The sequence below is a fragment of the Mobula hypostoma genome, chromosome 11 (assembly GCF_963921235.1).
Source record: "Mobula hypostoma chromosome 11, sMobHyp1.1, whole genome shotgun sequence".
Classification (NCBI taxonomy): Eukaryota; Metazoa; Chordata; class Chondrichthyes; order Myliobatiformes; family Myliobatidae; genus Mobula; species Mobula hypostoma.
The window spans coordinates 95844925-95862523 of record NC_086107.1 but is presented as its reverse complement, the minus strand read 5'-3'; the positions used below and the strand labels follow the sequence as shown (position 1 = coordinate 95862523).

Here is a 17599-nt window from a genome sequence, read left to right as displayed (position 1 = left end):
TGGTTTTCATATATATTCCACCCTTATTTATATATAATCATTGCTAACCTGTTTGATTTATCTGCATTTATATTACTGTATTGTGTAGTTACTAATAAATATCACTAGTTAATAACAATACTGGACTCCAAAGTGTTTTCCATTTCTGCTGGTGCTTTAACCTGTCACGGGGTATGTGACACATCAAAGAATTTGGGTAAAAGAATCTCTTTACCCCACCTATCTGTCTGATAATCTTATAAACCTCTATCAGATCTCCCCCCAGCCTCTGCCGCTCCAAGAAAATAACCCAAGTTTGTCCAACCTCACCTTATACCTCATGCCCTCTAATGCAGGCCACACTCTGGTAAACCTCTTCAGTTTCCTCTCCAAAGTCTCCATTTCCTCTGTAATACTGCAGCCAGAACTACATGCAATACTCTCAGGTGTGACCTAACCGGAGTTTTACACATCTGCAACAATGCTTCCTGACTCAGCACCCTGACCAATAAAAACAAACACGCCCTATGCCTTTTTACCACCCTCTCCACTCTGTTACCACTGTCAGGGAGCCTTGGACTTGCACTCCAGATCTCTCTGTACATCAATGCTAAAAAGGGTCCTGCTCTTCCTCTTACATCTGACCTCTGAAAGTGCAACACCTCATGCTTGCCTAGGTTATACTCCATCTGTCATTTTCCTGCATTTAACTGCGACGAAGGTACTCTCAAGACCGTAGAGAATGATACCATTAAGAAAGTCTTTGACTACAAGTACCTTGGGTCAAGAATGATGAGTTCGGAGAAGGACATAAAGATACGGAAGGCACTGGCGTGGAGGACTATGAACAACATGAAGGAAATCTGGAAGTCGAACCTGACCAGAGGGCTTAAAAAGAGGATTTTCATGCAGTCATAGAGTCCATTCTCACGTACAGATGCGAGACATGGACACTCACCAAGACGATGCGAAAGTCTCTAGATGGTTGCTTTACATGAATGCTCCAGATGGCTCTTGACACAAGTTGGCAACAGCACATGATGAACGTTGAGCTCTATAACAACCTACTGATGCTCGTCACTAAAATTGAAGCGAGAAGACTGCAACTAGTGGGGTACTGTCTGCGCCACCCCGAGCTACCTGCCAGCCTAGTCATTTTGTGGGGGCCCAAGCACGGGAGGATGAACCCTGGGCGCTCTCCCAAGACTATGGTCCTAGAAGACAGCGGCACGGCTAATGTAGATGAACTGAACACACTGATGAGGGAGAGGGAGAAGCGCAGAGTCCGTCATCGTGCCCGACGCCAGCCCCCTAGGCCTGAGTTGACGTAGTAGTAGTAGTAGTAGTAGTGCCATTTCCAAATGATTTACACCCTACTGTATCTTTGACAGCCTTCCTCACTGTTCACAACTCCACCTATTTTTATGTCACCTGCAAACTTACTGAACAGCTAATCTATATTTCCAACAAAACCATGTATGTATAACACCAAAAGCTGACGTTCCAGCACAGATCCTTGTGGAATACCAATGGTCACAGACCTCCATGTCAGAGAAGCACCCCTTCACCACTGTCCTTTGACCTGTATGACCAAGCCAAAATAAGTGCAAATGGTTCAGTCATCAATGGATCCCATACACCTTAAGCTTCTGGATCAGCCTTTTATGAGGGACCTCGTTGAATGCTTTACTATACTATATATACAACCTCCACTACCCTGCCCTCATCAATCATCTTCTATGCTCCTTCTTTTAAAAATCATGTAGAACTTTGTTTAATTTATGTTTTCTTGTGATTGCTGCTTATATGGTGTTACATGCCTGTAACACTGCTGCAAGTAAATTTTTCATTGCATCTGTGCATGTGACAATAAACTTGACTTGACTTGACAAGACCATACTGATGTCCCTAATGAGTCACAGAGTCATAGAAAAGTACAGCACGGAAACAGGCCCTTTGGCCCATCTAGTCAGTACCGAACCATTTAAACTGACTACTCCCACCAACCTGCACCAGGACCATAGTCCTCCATACCCCTACCATCCATATATCTATCCAAACTTCTCATAAACATTGAAATTGAGCTTGCGTGCACCGGTTGTGCTTGGCAGCTTGTCCCACACTCTCACGACCCTCTGAGTGAACAAGATTCCTCTCATGTTCCCCTTAAAATTTTCACCTTTCACCCTTAACCCATGACCTCTGGTTGTGGTCCTACCTAACCTCACTGGAAAAAGCCAGCTTGCATTTACCCTATCTATGCCCCGCGTCATTGAGTATACACCTCTATCAAATCTCCACTCAATCTTCTACATTCCAAGAGATAAAATCCTAACCTATTCAATCTTTCCTTATAACTCAGGTCCTCCAGACCCGGCAACATCCTTGTAATTTTTCTATGTACTCTTTCACCTTTATTTACATCTTTCCTGTAGATAGGTGACCAAAACTGCACACGATACTCCAAATTAGGCCTCACCAATGTCTTAAACAACTTCAACATAACATCCCATCTCCTGTACTCAATACTTTGATTTATGAAGGCCAATGTGTCAAAAGCTTTCTTTACAACCCTATCTACCTGTGATACTACCTTCAATGAATTATGGACCTGTATTCCCATTTCCCTTTATTCTATCACAATCCTCAGTGACCTACTGTTTACTGTATAAGACCTGCTCTGGTTGGTTCTACCAAAGTGACACACCTCGCACTTGTCTACATTATATTCCATCTGCCGTTCTTCAGCCCATTTTTCCAGCTGATCCTGATTCCACTGCAAGTCATGATAGCCTTCTCCGCTGTCCACTACACCCCCAATCTTGGTGTCATCTGCAAACTTGCTAATTGAATCAACCACATTATCATCCAGATTGTTGATATAGACGACAAACAACAATGAACCCAGCACCGATCCCTGTCCTCCACTCGTCGCAAGCCTCCAGTTAGAGAGGCAACTATCTACTACCTCACTCTGGCTCCTCCCACAAAGCCAATGACTAACCCAATTTACTAGCTCATCTTGAATTCTGAGCGACTGAACCTTCTTAACCAATCTCCCATGCGGGACCTTGTCAAATGCCACATACGCTTACTTGCCTTCATCAACTTTGTTTTCAGATTATGAGAACACTCAGTCCTCTTTTATTGTCATTTAGAAATGCATACATGCATTAAGAAATGATACAATGTTTCTCCGGAGTGATATCACAAAAAAGCAGGACAAACCAAAGACTAACACTGACCGAGCCACATAATTATGACATATAGTTACAGCAGTGCAAAGCAATACCATAATTTGATGAAGAACAAACCATGGGCACAGTAAAAAAAGTCTCAAAGTCCCCGGGTCGATCGCCTCCTAAGTCCCCGATAGCCGGCAGCAAAAGGGAGAAATTCCCTGCCATAAATCTCCAGGCACCGTCAACTTGCCGATGCTTTGGAAGCAGCTGACCACAGCCGACTCTGAGTCCGTCCGTCCAAAAACTTTGAGCCTCCGACCAGCCCCTCCGATACAGCCTCCTGAGCGCCATCCTCTGCCGAGCACCTTCGACCTAGCCCTGGCCGCTGAAACAAGCAAAGCCGAGAATTCAGGGCCTTCTGCTCCGGAGATTCCAGTTACTACACAGTAGCAGCGGCAGCGAAGCGGGCATTTCAGAAGTTTTCCAGATGTTCCTCCGTACTCTCACGTCCATCTCCATCAAATCAGAATTGTGCACGGTCCCCTACTATACGGATTACAGATATCATTCACCGGAGAGGCCGCGCGCAACTTTCCCAGTAACTTGCTCGAAAAACTCTATAAAATTGGTTAGACATGACCTACCACACACGAAGCCATGCTGACAATCCTTAATCAGTTCATGTATATTCAAATACTTACATATATATCTGGTCCCTTAAATCACCTTCCAATAACCTACCCACTACTGATGCCAGCCTATAATTTTCTGGTTTATTCTTAGTGTTTCTAAAACACTGGAACAATATTGACTATCTTCCAAACCTCTGGCACCTCACCTGTCACCTAGGGAAGAGTTAAATATCTCTGCTAGGGCCTCTGCAATTTTGGCACTTGTCTCCCGCAGGGTCCAAGGGAATACCTTGTCTGGCCTAGGGGATTTATTCACTCTAATTTGTCTCAGGACAGTCAACACCTCCTCCTCTGTGATCTGTATAGAGTCTCTGACCTCGTTGTTGCTAGCCTCACTTCCATAGACAGTGTCCATCTCCTGAGTAAATACAGATGCAAAAATTCATTTTCCATCTCCCCCATTTCTTTCAGCTCCACACATGGATTACCATTCTGATCTTCCAGATGACCAATTCTGTCCCTTACAGTCTTTTCGCACTTAACATATCTGTAGCATCCCTTAGGATTCTCCTTCACCTTGTCTGCTAGGGCAACCTCATGCCTCCTTTCAGCCCTCCTGATTACTTTCTTAAACGCTCTCTTGTATTTCTTATACCCCATAAGCACCTCGTTTGTTCTTACTTGCCTATGCCTGCTATGCACTTTTTTCTCAACCAAGGCCTTAATATCTCTTGAAAACCAAGAGCTTTTATCATTATCTTTTATTCTGACTGGCACATACAAGCTTTGTACTCTCAAAATTTCACTTTTGAAGGCCTCCCACTTACCAAGTACACCTTAGCCAGAAAACAGCCTATAACAATCCACACTTTTCTGATACCATCAAAATTGGCCTTTCTCCAATCTAGAGTATCAATCCACAGACCAGACATAACTTTCTTCCATATTTACTTTGAAACTAATGGCATTGTGATCACCAGATGAAAAGTGTTCCCTTACACAAATTTATTTCACCTGTCCTGTCCCATTCCCTAATAGCAGATCAAATATCGCACTCTTTCTCATTAGGGCTTCTACATAGTGATTAAGGAAACTCCCCTGAAAACTTTTGACAACCTCTATCCCACATAGTCCTTTTACGTATGAGAGTCCCAGTCACTGTGTGGAAAGTTAAAATCACCTACTATAACTTATGTTTCTTGCAACAATCTGCGATCTTTCTGCAAACTCGATCCTCTAAATCCCTCGGACTTTGGGTGCTCTGTGATATGGCCCCATTAATGTGGTCATACCTTTCTTATTTCTTCATTCTACCCATAATGCCTCACTAGATGAGTTCTCCATTTTGTCCTGACTGAGCACTGCACTGCAGAGGCATTTTCTCTGACTAGTAATACCACCCTTCCTCCTTTAATCCCTCCCGGCTCCGTCGAGTCTAAAACAATGGAACTCCGGAATATTGAGCTGCCAGTCCTGCCCCTCTGCAACCAAGTCTCCCTAACAGCTACAATATCAGAATTCCAGATGTTGATCAATGCCCTGAACTCATCTACCTTTCTAGCAATGCTTTTTGCATTGAAATGCATAAAGCTCAGGGCAGTAGTCGCACCATGATCAACTTTTTGATTCCTGACTTTGTCTGAGGTCTTAAACATCTGCCTCCACAACCTCTCCACTAACTTTTCTGCACTCTGGTTCCCATCCCGCTGCAATTCTAGTTTAAACCCCACCGTGCAGCACTATCAAACCTTCCTACTAGGATATTAGTGCCCTTCCAGTTCAGATGCAAACTGCCTCTTCTGTAAAGCTCCCACCATCCTTGGAAGAGAGCCCAATGATCCAAAAATTTTATCCCCTCCCTCCTACACCAGCTCTGTAGTCACATGTCAAATTGTATAATCTTCCTATATCTGGCCTCACTACCATGTGACACAGGTAGCAATCCTGAGGTCTCAACCCTGGAGGTCCTGCCCTTTAACTTAGCGCCTAACTCCCTGAACCCACTTTGCAGAGCCTCATTGCTCTCCGTATCTAGGTCATTGGTACCTAAATGGACCACAACCTCTGGCTGTTCACCCTTCCTCTGTTAGGTCATACCCCCCCTCCCCAACAGTATCCAAAGTGGTATGCCTGTTGTTGAGGGTATGGCCACAGGGGTACTCTGCACTGGCTGTTTAACTCTTTTCCCTTTCCTGACTGTTACCCAGTTTCCTGTGTCCTACCTCTCTATATGTCCCATCTATCACCCCCTCAGTACCCCAGATAATCCAGAGTTCATCTAGTTCCAGCTCCCACTCCTTAACGTGGAGGGTTAGAAGCTGCAGGTGGATGCACTTTTTGTAGTTGTAGTCGTCAGGTACACTGGATATTTCCTTGCCTTCCCACATCCCGCAAGAGGAGCATTCCACTATCTTACTTTGTATTTCTACTGTTCTAACTGAGCAAATATAAAGAAAGCAGAACAATAAACTGCAGGGACTCTGCCTACAGCTTTTTTGCCTTCTCTCATTCATCTCTCCTCACTGAAGCCTCGAAGAGCTAAAGACTAAAAAAAATCTCCACTCTAACTCTGACCACTCCAATGATGGCCGCTCCAATGATGCTTGCCCCCTGCCTTACTTTAATTTGTTCTTGCCAATCAATCCTGAATGCTGATTGGCTGCTGCTCAAAGCACTGAACTGCCGTGAGTCGCTGCCTTTTCTACTCAATCGGCAAACCTGAGTGAGCTACATCTTTTTAGGCTTCCGATCTCTGATTGGGCACTGCTCCAAATGCTTTTCCAAATGTGAGCAAAGCCTATCGCTAAGAATTGTCACCAGTAATTTTCCTACCTCTGACTTAAGGATTACTGGCTTATTACCTGGTGTGCCCCTACTTCCCTTCTTAAATAAACGAGCAACACTTGTAATTCTCCAGACCCCTGATATATCATCTCTTGTCTCTCAATAACCTGGGATCAATCCTATCAGGACTTATCCAGTTTTAAGTTCAAAGTTAATTGTCATTCAAACATATATGAATACAGCCAAACAAAACTGAGTTACTGTGGACCCAAGGTACAAAACAAAGTACCAAAAGTCATACACAGCACAAGGTACATATAGCATATATAAGACAGCAGTAAAATACAGTCACACAAAAAATATAGTCCAAGTCCCTGAGTCCATGTTGCAGTAGTCTTCCATTGAGCAAACACTGGAGGGCAGCACCAAAGCCAGTAGGTGCGTCCAGCATCGACTCCGATACTCTCTCCTGGATGGCTGCAAACAGGCAATGCTGTGGCTTGAGGCCTAGTCGTCCACCGAGCAAACACTAGAGGGAGCTCCGACACCAGCATGGACACCCTGCCATACCACCTCCCCACACCTCTGTCCTAAACAGCCGCAAACAGGCAACACAGCGGCTTGAAGCCTAGTCCTTGCTCTAACTGAGGCCACACAGCTCTCCTGCCACTGGATCTGCCAATGAACCAGTGAACCGGACTTACAGCATTTCACATCACCAATGTCCGACAGGGTCTTGCGATCACAAGAAAAGCGACTCAGACAACATTTGCTGTTATCGCACACTACCTTCACGCACTGACCCTGACATCCCTCTTGTAGCACGCAGCACAAGGTCCAGTTCCTTCAGTTTCTCCGCCAACGAGCAACTCGCTGATGGGGTAGACCTACAGGACTTTATGTTCTTAATGTCCAGCAGGGTCTTGCAATTGTAAAAAATATGCTTAAAAAGACAGTAACATCTTCGTTTGACCCTGTCTGAGAGCATGCCTTCTTACTGTTAAAAGACCTAATACTTCCTCCATTTTATATCATTATACTCTGGGAAAATCAGCATACAGTTCCCTTATTTCTCTACGTCCATGCCTTTCTACTTGCTGAATACTGGTGTGAAGTATTAATTTCACATCTTGCACCCTCCCCTTCATTAACTGGAGCTCTTGTTTGACTAAGCTCAATGAATGTTTCAAAAAAAATCACAGGGTTATTAACACGGGCAAGTGCAGTGGTTTCTGTGGACTTCTGAACAGCCTTTGACAGGGTGCCACATAGGGCACTGGGCCCCTCAGGATCAAAGGTAAAATGGTAAAATGGACCCAAAATGGTCTTGGTGATGGGAGCTAGGGGGTGACGGCAGAACATTTAATTCTGTGAATGGGAGCCAGTGGCGAGTTGCACACCACAGAAAGAGACCCTGAGAGACAAGAGAAGTAACATCAAAGGAGATGTGTGGAGCAAGTTTCTTTACATCGAGCAGTGGGTGCCTGGAATACACTGGTGATTGATTGGGTGCCTGGAATACACTGGTGGTGGTGGAGGCAGGGATGATACGGACATTTAAGAGACTCTTAGTTAGGCACATGAAGGGAATGGAGGCAAATTGACATTGTGTAGGCAGAAATAATTAGTTCAATTACACATTTAATTACTAATTTAATTAGTTCAGCACAACATCACGGGCCAAAGGGTCCGTTTCTTGCTATACTATCTTTTGTGATCCAGGAGATATTGCCTGGGATGGAATATTTCAGTTACGATGAGAGACTGGATTGGCAGAGTGTGTGGATCATGAAGAAATAAGAAGGTATTACAAAGAATTTGGAAGACACTTGGGTTTGGATTCTGTGGCCTTTATATTTAACATTATTGCAACTTTACTGCGTACTATTTTAATGCAAGGTGCCCTGATGCCAACAGTTGTGTCTTTGAACCAGCAGTCAGACAGCAAGCGGTCATCAGCACACTCTGTGCTATGAGCTGCCTCCCGCGGCTTCAATCTGGCATCGTTGCAGGGTCTAACACTTCCCTCTCTACTGGTCCAGGTACTCACCACAGCTGCTTCCGCACTGCCTGACCTTTCAGCGACTCCACATTGAAGTTGTTGGTCCGGGCGGGCATGATGAAGAATGCAATGACAGTCACGACACTCTGATGGGTCTGAAACAGCAAGTTTAATGACGTGAATCATTTTGCATGAAGTGAACAGGAAATGAATGGACTGCATCCTGGCTGATGACAAATACAATTCAACGGCCTCACGTCATTTCTCAGAACACCAGCTATAATAATAAATGCATAGATGTTTGGCAATCATCCCTTCCTTGCATTATCTGTGCCATTGTTAGGATCTGTATGGGCTTTTATTAGGTTCTGGTAGGCTGCTACGAAAAGTTAGATCGCATGAAATCTAAGAGGAGCTGGTTAATTGGATCTGTATGGTAGAAAGCAGAGGATGGTAGCTGCATGGAAAGATAAGGCAGAGGTTGATAGATTCTTGGTTGGTCAGGGTATTCAGGGATGCGGGGAGAAGGCAGGAGGTTGGGGCTGAAAGAGAAAATGAATCAGCCATGATGAAATGGTGGAGCAGACTCGATGGGTCAAATGGCCGAATTCTGCTCCTATATCTTATGGTCTTATCTGTCAGGGCGCGTGGCCAAGTGGTTAAGGTGTTCGTCTAGTGATCTGAAGGTCGCTAGTTCGAGCCTTGGCTGAGGGACCGTGTTGTGTCCTTGAGCAAGGCACTTAACCACACATTGCTCTGCGACGACACCGGTGCCAAGCTGTATGGGTCCGAATGCCCTTCCCTTGGACAACATCGGTGGTGTGGAGAGGAGAGATTTGCAGCATGGGCAACTGCTAGTATTCCATACAACCTTGCCCAGGCCTGCGCCCTGGAAATCTTCCAAGGCACAAATCCATGGTCTCACAAGACTAGCGGATGCCTATAGAATATATATAGAATCTGTTAGGGGTGGAGGTAGTGGCAGATAAATTAGTGGTATTTAAGAAACTTTTAATGTATCTAAGAAACTCTTAGATAGGCACATGGATGATAGAAAAATGTAGAAGAGAAGGGTTAGATTGATCGTAGAGTAGATTAAAAGGTTGGCACAACATTGCTGTCGGAAGGGCCTGTACTGTGCTGTAATGTTCTATGTTCTAGGATGATGGTAGAAGATTGTTTCTTTAGACTGGAGACCCGTAGCTTGTGGTGTGCTTCAGGGGCTGGTGCTGGGCCCACTACTATTTGTCATCTACTATATCAATAATTTGAATAAGAATGTACAAGGCAAGGTTAGTAAGTTTGCAGACGACACTAAAATAGACAGTAGAGTGGATAATGAAGAGAGTTATCAGAAATTAAAGAGAGACCTTGATGAGCGAGGTAAGTGGGCCAAGAATGGTAAATAAAATTTAAATTGGATAAGCGAGGCTTGTATTTTGGGAAGATAAATAAGGGCAGGACTTTCACAGTGAATGGTAGGGCCCTGGAAGATGCTGTAGAACAGAGTGACCTTGAAGTACAAGCACACAGATCACTGTAAGTGGCATCACAGGTAGATAGGGTGGCTGAGGCAGCTTTGGTGTGCTGGCTTTCATCAGTAGGCACTGGGTATAGAAGGTGGGCTGTTGTGCTGGATTTGGATAAGAGATTGGCGAGGCCACATTTGGGAAAGGTCTTGGCATCTAACGTCGACTGTACTCCTTTCCATAGATGCTGCCTGGCCTCCTGAGTTCCTCCAGCATTTTGTGTGTGTTGCTTCGATTTCCAGCATCTGCAATCCTTCTCTTGTTTGTGTTTGGAATATTGTGTTCAGTTTTGGTCAGGAAAGATGCCAGTTAGCTGGAACGAGTGTAGAGAATATTTGAGAGGATGTTGCTGGGACTTGAGGAACTCAGTTATAGAAGGAGGTTGTTCAGGCTAAGAAGTTATTCATTGGTGTGTAAGAGAATGAAGGTGATTTTAGAGATGTTTATAAAATTTTGGAGCAACATGCGTTGTACATAGAGCTCATATGTCTAAGGATAAATTACCTCGTTATTACTCTCATATAAACCCTGTATGTGATAGATGTCATTTTGAGATAGCCTCATTAACTCATATGTTTTGGTCTTGCCCTTTATTGAAGAAATAGTGGGATGACATCTTTGATATCATTTCAACTGTTTTGAATATTGATTTACAACCCCATCCTATTACTGCAATCTTTGGTTTACCAATGATAGAACAACATCATCTGACTTCCTCAGCTTGTCGGATGATTGCTTTTGTTACACTAATGGCTAGAACATCTATACTATTGAATTGGAAAGAGATTAATCCTCCTACATTTCATCACACAGCTGATTTCTCTCACAGCTATCTGGACTATTCCTCTTCTCACCCTGTCTCTTGCAAAAACGCCATCCCCTTCTCGCAATTCCTCCGTTTCCGCCGCATCTGCTCTTAGGATGAGGCTTTTCATTCTAGGACGAGGGAGATGTCTTCCTTTTTTAAAGAAAGAGGCTTCCCTTCCTCCACTATCAACTCTGCTCTTAAACGCATCTCCCCCATTTCACGTACATCTGCTCTCACTCCATCCTCCCACCACCCCACTAGGAATAGGGTTCCCCTGGTCCTCACCTACCACCCCACCAGCCTCCGGGTCCAACATATTATTCTCCGTAACTTCCACCACCTCCAACGGGATCCCACCACTAAGCACATCTTTCCCTCCCCCCCTCTCTCTGCATTCCGCAGGGATCGCTCCCTACACAACTCCCTTGTCCATTCGTCCCCCCCATCCCTCCCCACTGATCTCCCTCCTGGCACTTATCCGTGTAAGCGGAACAAGTGCTACACGTGCCCTTACACTTCCTCCCTTCCCACCATTCAGGGCCCCAAACAGTCCTTCCAGGTGAGGCATCACTTCACCTGTGAGTCGACTGGGGTGATATACTGAGTCCGGTGCTCCCGATGTGGCCTTTTATATATTGGCGAGACCCAACGCAGACTGGGAGACCGCTTTGCTGAACATCTACGCTCTGTCCGCCAGAGAAAGCAGGATCTCCCAGTGGCCACACATTTTAATTCCACATCCCATTCCCATTCTGACATGTCTATCCATGGCCTCCTCTACTGTAAAGATGAAGCCACACTCAGGTTGGAGGAACAACACCTTATATTCCGTCTGGGTAGCCTCCAACCTGATGGCATGAACATCGACTTCTCTAACTTCCGCTAAGGCCCCACCACCCCCTCGTACCCCATCTGTTACTCATTTTTATGCACACATTCTTTCTCTCACTCTCCTTTTTCTCCCTCTGTCCCTCTGAATATACCTCTTGCCCATCCTCTGGGTCACCCCCCCCCTTGTCTTTCTTCCCGGACCTCCTGTCCCATGATCCTCTCGTATCCCCTTTGCCAATCACCTGTCCAGCTCTCGGCTCCATCCCTCCCCCTCCTGTCTTCTCCTATCATTTTGGATCTCCCCCTCCAACTTTCAAATCCCTTACTCACTCTTCCTTCAGTTAGTCCTGACGAAGGGTCTCGGCCTGAAACGTCGACTGCACCTCTTCCTACACAGATGCTGCTTGGCCTGCTGCGTTCACCAGCAACTTTGATGTATGTTCCTCCTACATTTCAATGGTTTTCCCAAACTATGTCTCGTTTAAATTTAGAAAAAATTAGAAGCGTCATTTACGACCCTTCTATTAAATTTGAAGAGAATTGGAGACCATTTATTCAATACTTTCATATGATGTAATTTGACCCTTTCTAATTCTATTTTGTTATTCTATATACGGGGAGAGGAGCAGAGTTAACGACACTAATGGTCTTATCTGCGGTATCATAATAGCCCATTCTTTTTCTTTTTTTTTCTTTAGTTTAGTTTTCTTCTAGTTGGTTTAGATTTTTTTCTTTTGGGGTATATATATATATTTTTCTTTTTCATGATATTTTTATATTTTCACTTTATATTTTTCCTATATTATATTTGTACTTTGTGAGATTTTGGGAGGGTCGTTAATTATGTGTCAATTGAGTTTATACTTGTATAAACTAATTATCAATAATATAATCCCAATTGCTCTGTATCTATTTTCTGTAATGTTTATGATGCTGAAATTAATAAAAAGATTGAAAAAGAAAGAAAGAAAATTTTGGAGCACAATGCAGAATTTTTTTTCCAACATTGAGGAATTAGTAACTGGAGGGCATAGGTTTAGGGTGAGAGGGGAAAGATTCAAAGGGACATGTGGGGCGTGGTTTCCACACAGTAATTGGAATGTGTTTCCAGAAGAAGTGTCTGAGGCAGGAACACTTATAAAATACAAAACTGAATTGGACAGGTAGAGGGATAGAAAGAGATTAGAGAGGTATGGGCCAATGTGGGTTAGTATAATCAACATCTTGGTCACCATGGACCAGCTGGGCTGTAAGGCCTGTTTTCATGCTGTATAACTCTATGTCTCGATGAGTTGTAGCTCCTCAGCAGATCTTCTGGTTCCTTTCAATGTTCTGTTTCATCACGGGCAAGGCCAGCATTTACTTCATCCCAGTCTGTCCTTAAGGGGGCAGTGGTGAGTCACCATCTTGCATTGGCACAGACCTTCTGGTGCAGGTGCTCCTATGGTGTTTTTGAGGTGGGGGGGAGGGAAGGAAAATTTCCAGGATTTAAACCCAGCAAGGGTGAGGGTTTCCAAGTCAAGGTGCTGTGGGGTATGGATTGAATTGAATTTATTACTTACATCCTCATATACCTGAGGAGTAAAAATCTTTACGTTACGTCTCCGTCTAAATGTGCAATGTGCAAATTATAGTAATTTATAATAAATATTATGTACAACAGGACAGTCAATATAACATAGAAATATGTTGCATCAGCATGAATTAAGCAGTCTGATGGTCTGGTGGAAGAAGCTGCCCGGAACCTGTTGGTCCTGGCTTTTATGCTGCAGTACTGTTTCCCGGATGGTAGCAGCTGGAACAGTTTGTGGTGGGACTGACTCAGGTCCCCAATGATTCTTCAGCCCTTTTTACATACTTGTCTTTGTAAGTGTCCTGAATAGTGGGAAGTTCACATCTACAGATGCACCGGGCTGTCCGCACCACTCTCTGCAGAGTCCTGTGATTAAGGGAAGTACAGTTCCCATACCAGGCAGTGATGCAGCCAGTCAGAATGCTCTCAGTTATGCCCCTACAGAAAGTTCTTAGCATCTGGGGGCCCATACCAAACTTCTTCAACTGTCTGAGGTGAAAGAGGTGCTGTTGTGCCTTTTTCACCACACAGCCGGTACGTACAGACCATGTGAGATCCTCGGTGATGTGTATGCCAGGGAACTTAAAGCTGTTCACCCCCTCAACCTTGCTAGGGAAACTAGCAGGTGATGGTCCTTCCCGGCCTCAGTTGTCCTTGTCCTTCTCTGTGGTGGCTTTGGAGTTGCTGTTGACAATCTGCTGCGATGTATTTGCATGTCACAGTATTGCCCAGTTACTGCTTTGTTTACAGATAAAGCTGAAGTCTTTCTCTCCAGACTCCTTTTCTTACTCCCGGGATCAATGAAGGCATAATGAGAGATGTACCCTCCACCTCTGCTCACCAGTAGAATCACACATTGTTTCACACAGAGTCAGAGAGGGGTCTCACCTGTAGGAGATAGTTGAGTCGTGCTAAGGCCTCAAGGAATATATCGGCCCCTTTGTTTCTGAACTCATAACGGCCAGCAATGAAGAAATATAGGGTCTTATCCAGATCAAAATCCAAATGGCTAAACAAATCAAAAGAAAGCCAGTTAAGGTTTAGTATTCACTGCTTGGACAATTAATTCTATTTGCCGTGACTGCAAACTCAGGAGCATTTCCCGCTGCTCGGAGAGCTCCTCTGTTTGAGTGCTACCGGGATGCTACGGACCGGACCTTACTTCCGCCAGTACAGGCACAGTCGAGGAAGAAGTGGTGGAACTTGCGCTGTGCTGGACACAGAGCGATGATCAGAGGGGAAAGTTGAGTAAGGTGGAGGTAAACAGATGAGGGACGAGGCACGGCGCTGACCTCAGGAGCACCCTTCACAACATCCACCAGCCCCAACAAGATTCCATCACTGGATACATTCTCTTTCCCTTCCAGCACTTAACGGGGATCACTCCCTCTGTGACTCCATTGCACACTTTTCTGTCCCCACCAACCACTCCCCATCGTACAACCCTGCCCTTTCACCTCCTCTCTTCCCACCACCCCAGGACCAAATGTTCTCCCCAGGTAAAGCAGGAATTAACTTGTATTCTTCTCATTTTGTATTTTCTCATGGAGAGAAAATACAAAAGTCTGAGACACCAAGGGACTTGGGAATCCTTGTGCAGGATTCCCTAGAGGTTAAATTGCAGGTTGAGTTGGTGGTGAGGAAGGCAAATGGGATGTTCGCATTCATTTGAGGAGGACTAGAATATAAAAGCAGGGATGTAACTTTGAGGCTTTATAAAGCACTGGTGAGGCTTCACTTAGAGTATCGTGAGCAGTTTTGGGCCCCTTTTCTTAGAAAGGATGTGCTGAAATTGGAGGGGTGTTCAAAGAAGGTTCATGAAAATGATTCCAGGATCAAACGGCTTGTCATATGAGGAGCGTTTGATGGCTCTGGGCCTGTATTCACTGGAATTCAGAAGAATGAGGGGTGACCTCATTGAAATCTGTCGAATGGTGAAAGGTCTTGATAGAGCGGATGTGGAGAGGATGTTTCCTATGGTGGGAGTCTAATATCAGAAGGCTCAACTTCAGAATAGAGGGGTGTCCTTTTCGAATGGAGATGAGGAGGAATTTCTCTGGGGAATTCGTTGCCACAGGCAGCTGTGGAGGCCAAGTCTTTATGTATATTTAAGACAGAGGTTGATAGAGTCTTGATTGGTCAGGGCATGAAAGGATATGGGGCTGGGAGGAAAAAATGGATCAGCCATGATAAAATGGTAGAGCAGGCTCGATGGGCCAAATGGCCTAATTCTGCTCCTGTATCTTATGGTCATTCAATGCACTGCATCACAGTGTGGTTTCCTTGACAAATGCGGGCTGGGTGATCACACTGTTCAGCACCTGTCCTTATCCACAGAGGCCATTTGAATTCACCATTCCACTTTCACTTTGTTCTCTCTGTCTGTGACTTCCTGCTCTGTTACAACCAGACCCACGCAAGCCCAGGAAACAACATCTCACACTCCACCTGGGCACAGTGCAGCCTTAATATTGAACTCTAGGTTTATAGAACATAACAGCACAGAACAGGCCCTTCAGCCCAGGATGTTGTGCTGACCTTTGAACCTACTCTAAGATCAATCTGACACTTCCTTCCTACATATCCCTCTCCTTTTTTCTATCATCGCTGGCAGCTAGTTGAGCTTCTGCCTCAGTTTCACTGACTGGGTTCAATCCTAAACTGTGTGCTGTGTGGAATGCACATTCCCCCTTTGACTACATCGGTTTCCACTGGACGCTTTGTTTTTTTACCCATAATGCAAAGGTGCCAGCTGATGGGTTGACTGGCAGCTATAAATTGCCCCAGTGTGCAGGCAAGGAGGGAGTTGATTGGAATAAGACTGAAATAGGATTAATGAGGGTCAATGCCAGATTAGGTAGGCTGAAGACCTACGTTTGTGCTAAATTGACAGCTTGGCTCAATCCTATTCTACAACAAAAGTAAACTACCAACTCACAAATTGTATCTGCTCACAGTAACAACTGCACCCACCTTAAAGTTTACAAACTTTGATAACCAAAGGGGGCCACAGTAGCATAGTGGAGCATCTGTAGAGGCAGTATCCATCATTAAGGACCCCCCATCACCTCTTCTCATTCCTACCATCAGGGAGGAAAGCGCACACTCAACAATTCAGGAACAGCTTCCTCCCCTCTGTCATCAGATTTTTGAATGGATTTTAAACACACGAACACTACCTCACTACTGTTTTCCCTCTTTTTGCACTACTGATTTAATTCAACTTTTTAAAATATATTAAAAAAATTAAATTAATATATATTTCTTAATATAATTTATACTTTTTATTATTATGTGTTGCAATGTACTGTTGCCACATAACAACAAATTTCATAACATATGTCAGTCATATTAAACCTGATTCTGATTCTGAAATGGATTAATAAAGGGTCTTGGCCCAAGTCATTATACTGCCACGTACACTATCTCACTATTTTTCACTCTCTTTATGCACTAATTTGTTTTTTTTAAACATATATTTCTTATTGACACAGAAGCTGTGCACAAGAAAGACCAGAGTCGTCTCTACTTCCTGAGGAGAATGAGGCCCTTTGGAGTATACAGGCCTTCTCCTTCACATGTTCTACCAGTCTGTTGTCGCCAGTACAATCTCCTATGCCGTGGTGTGCTGGGGCAATGGCATCAACACAGGCGATGCCAACAGGCTCAATAAACTCATTAGAAAGGCTGGCTCTGTTATAGGAGTCAAACTGGACACACTGGTGGTTGTCGTAGAACAAAGGACCCTACGGAAAATCCTGGCAAGTCTGGACTATGTGTCTCACCCTTTGCATGCCACCTTGGCTAAACAGAGGAGCACTTTTAGTAATGGACCAAGCCAACTGTGCTGCTCCGAAGAGCGCTATACGAGGTCATTCTTACCCTCGGCCATTAGGCTCTATAATGAGTCAACCTATAGCCGGGGAAGTGATGACCCCCTCCTGGTAGACTGTTTGTGGTAACATTTTATTTTTTATTCTTTCTACTTCTCTTCTAATACTTATATCTGTGCATTTGTAATGCCACTGTGACACTACAATTTCCTCTGGGATCAATAAAGTCTCTATCAGTCTATCCATCTTATTGTAATTTTATGGTGTTATCATCATGTATTGGACTGTACTGCTTCTGCAAAACAAAAAATTTCATGACACGCCCCAGTGATAATAAAACTGATTCTATTTCTTATTTTGACATCGACTGTTCATTCCTCACCACAGATGCAGGCTGACCTGCTGAGTTCCTCCAGCACTTTGTATGTGTTGCTCAAGATTAGCAG

The 17599-nt window shown here is 44.4% G+C and overlaps 1 protein-coding gene across 1 annotated transcript in view; it reads right to left on the bottom strand.

Annotated features, from left to right (window-relative positions):
* Positions 1 to 17599, bottom strand: part of LOC134353511 (glycogen [starch] synthase, muscle-like) — a 92821-nt gene that overhangs the window by 47581 nt on the left and 27641 nt on the right. The window contains exons 7-8 of the mRNA XM_063061509.1: positions 14209 to 14329; positions 8628 to 8734 (exon numbers count right to left, since the gene is read on the bottom strand). Of these exons, the coding sequence (XP_062917579.1) occupies positions 8628 to 8734; positions 14209 to 14329 (228 nt within the window). The remainder of the gene's footprint in view (positions 1 to 8627; positions 8735 to 14208; positions 14330 to 17599) is intronic.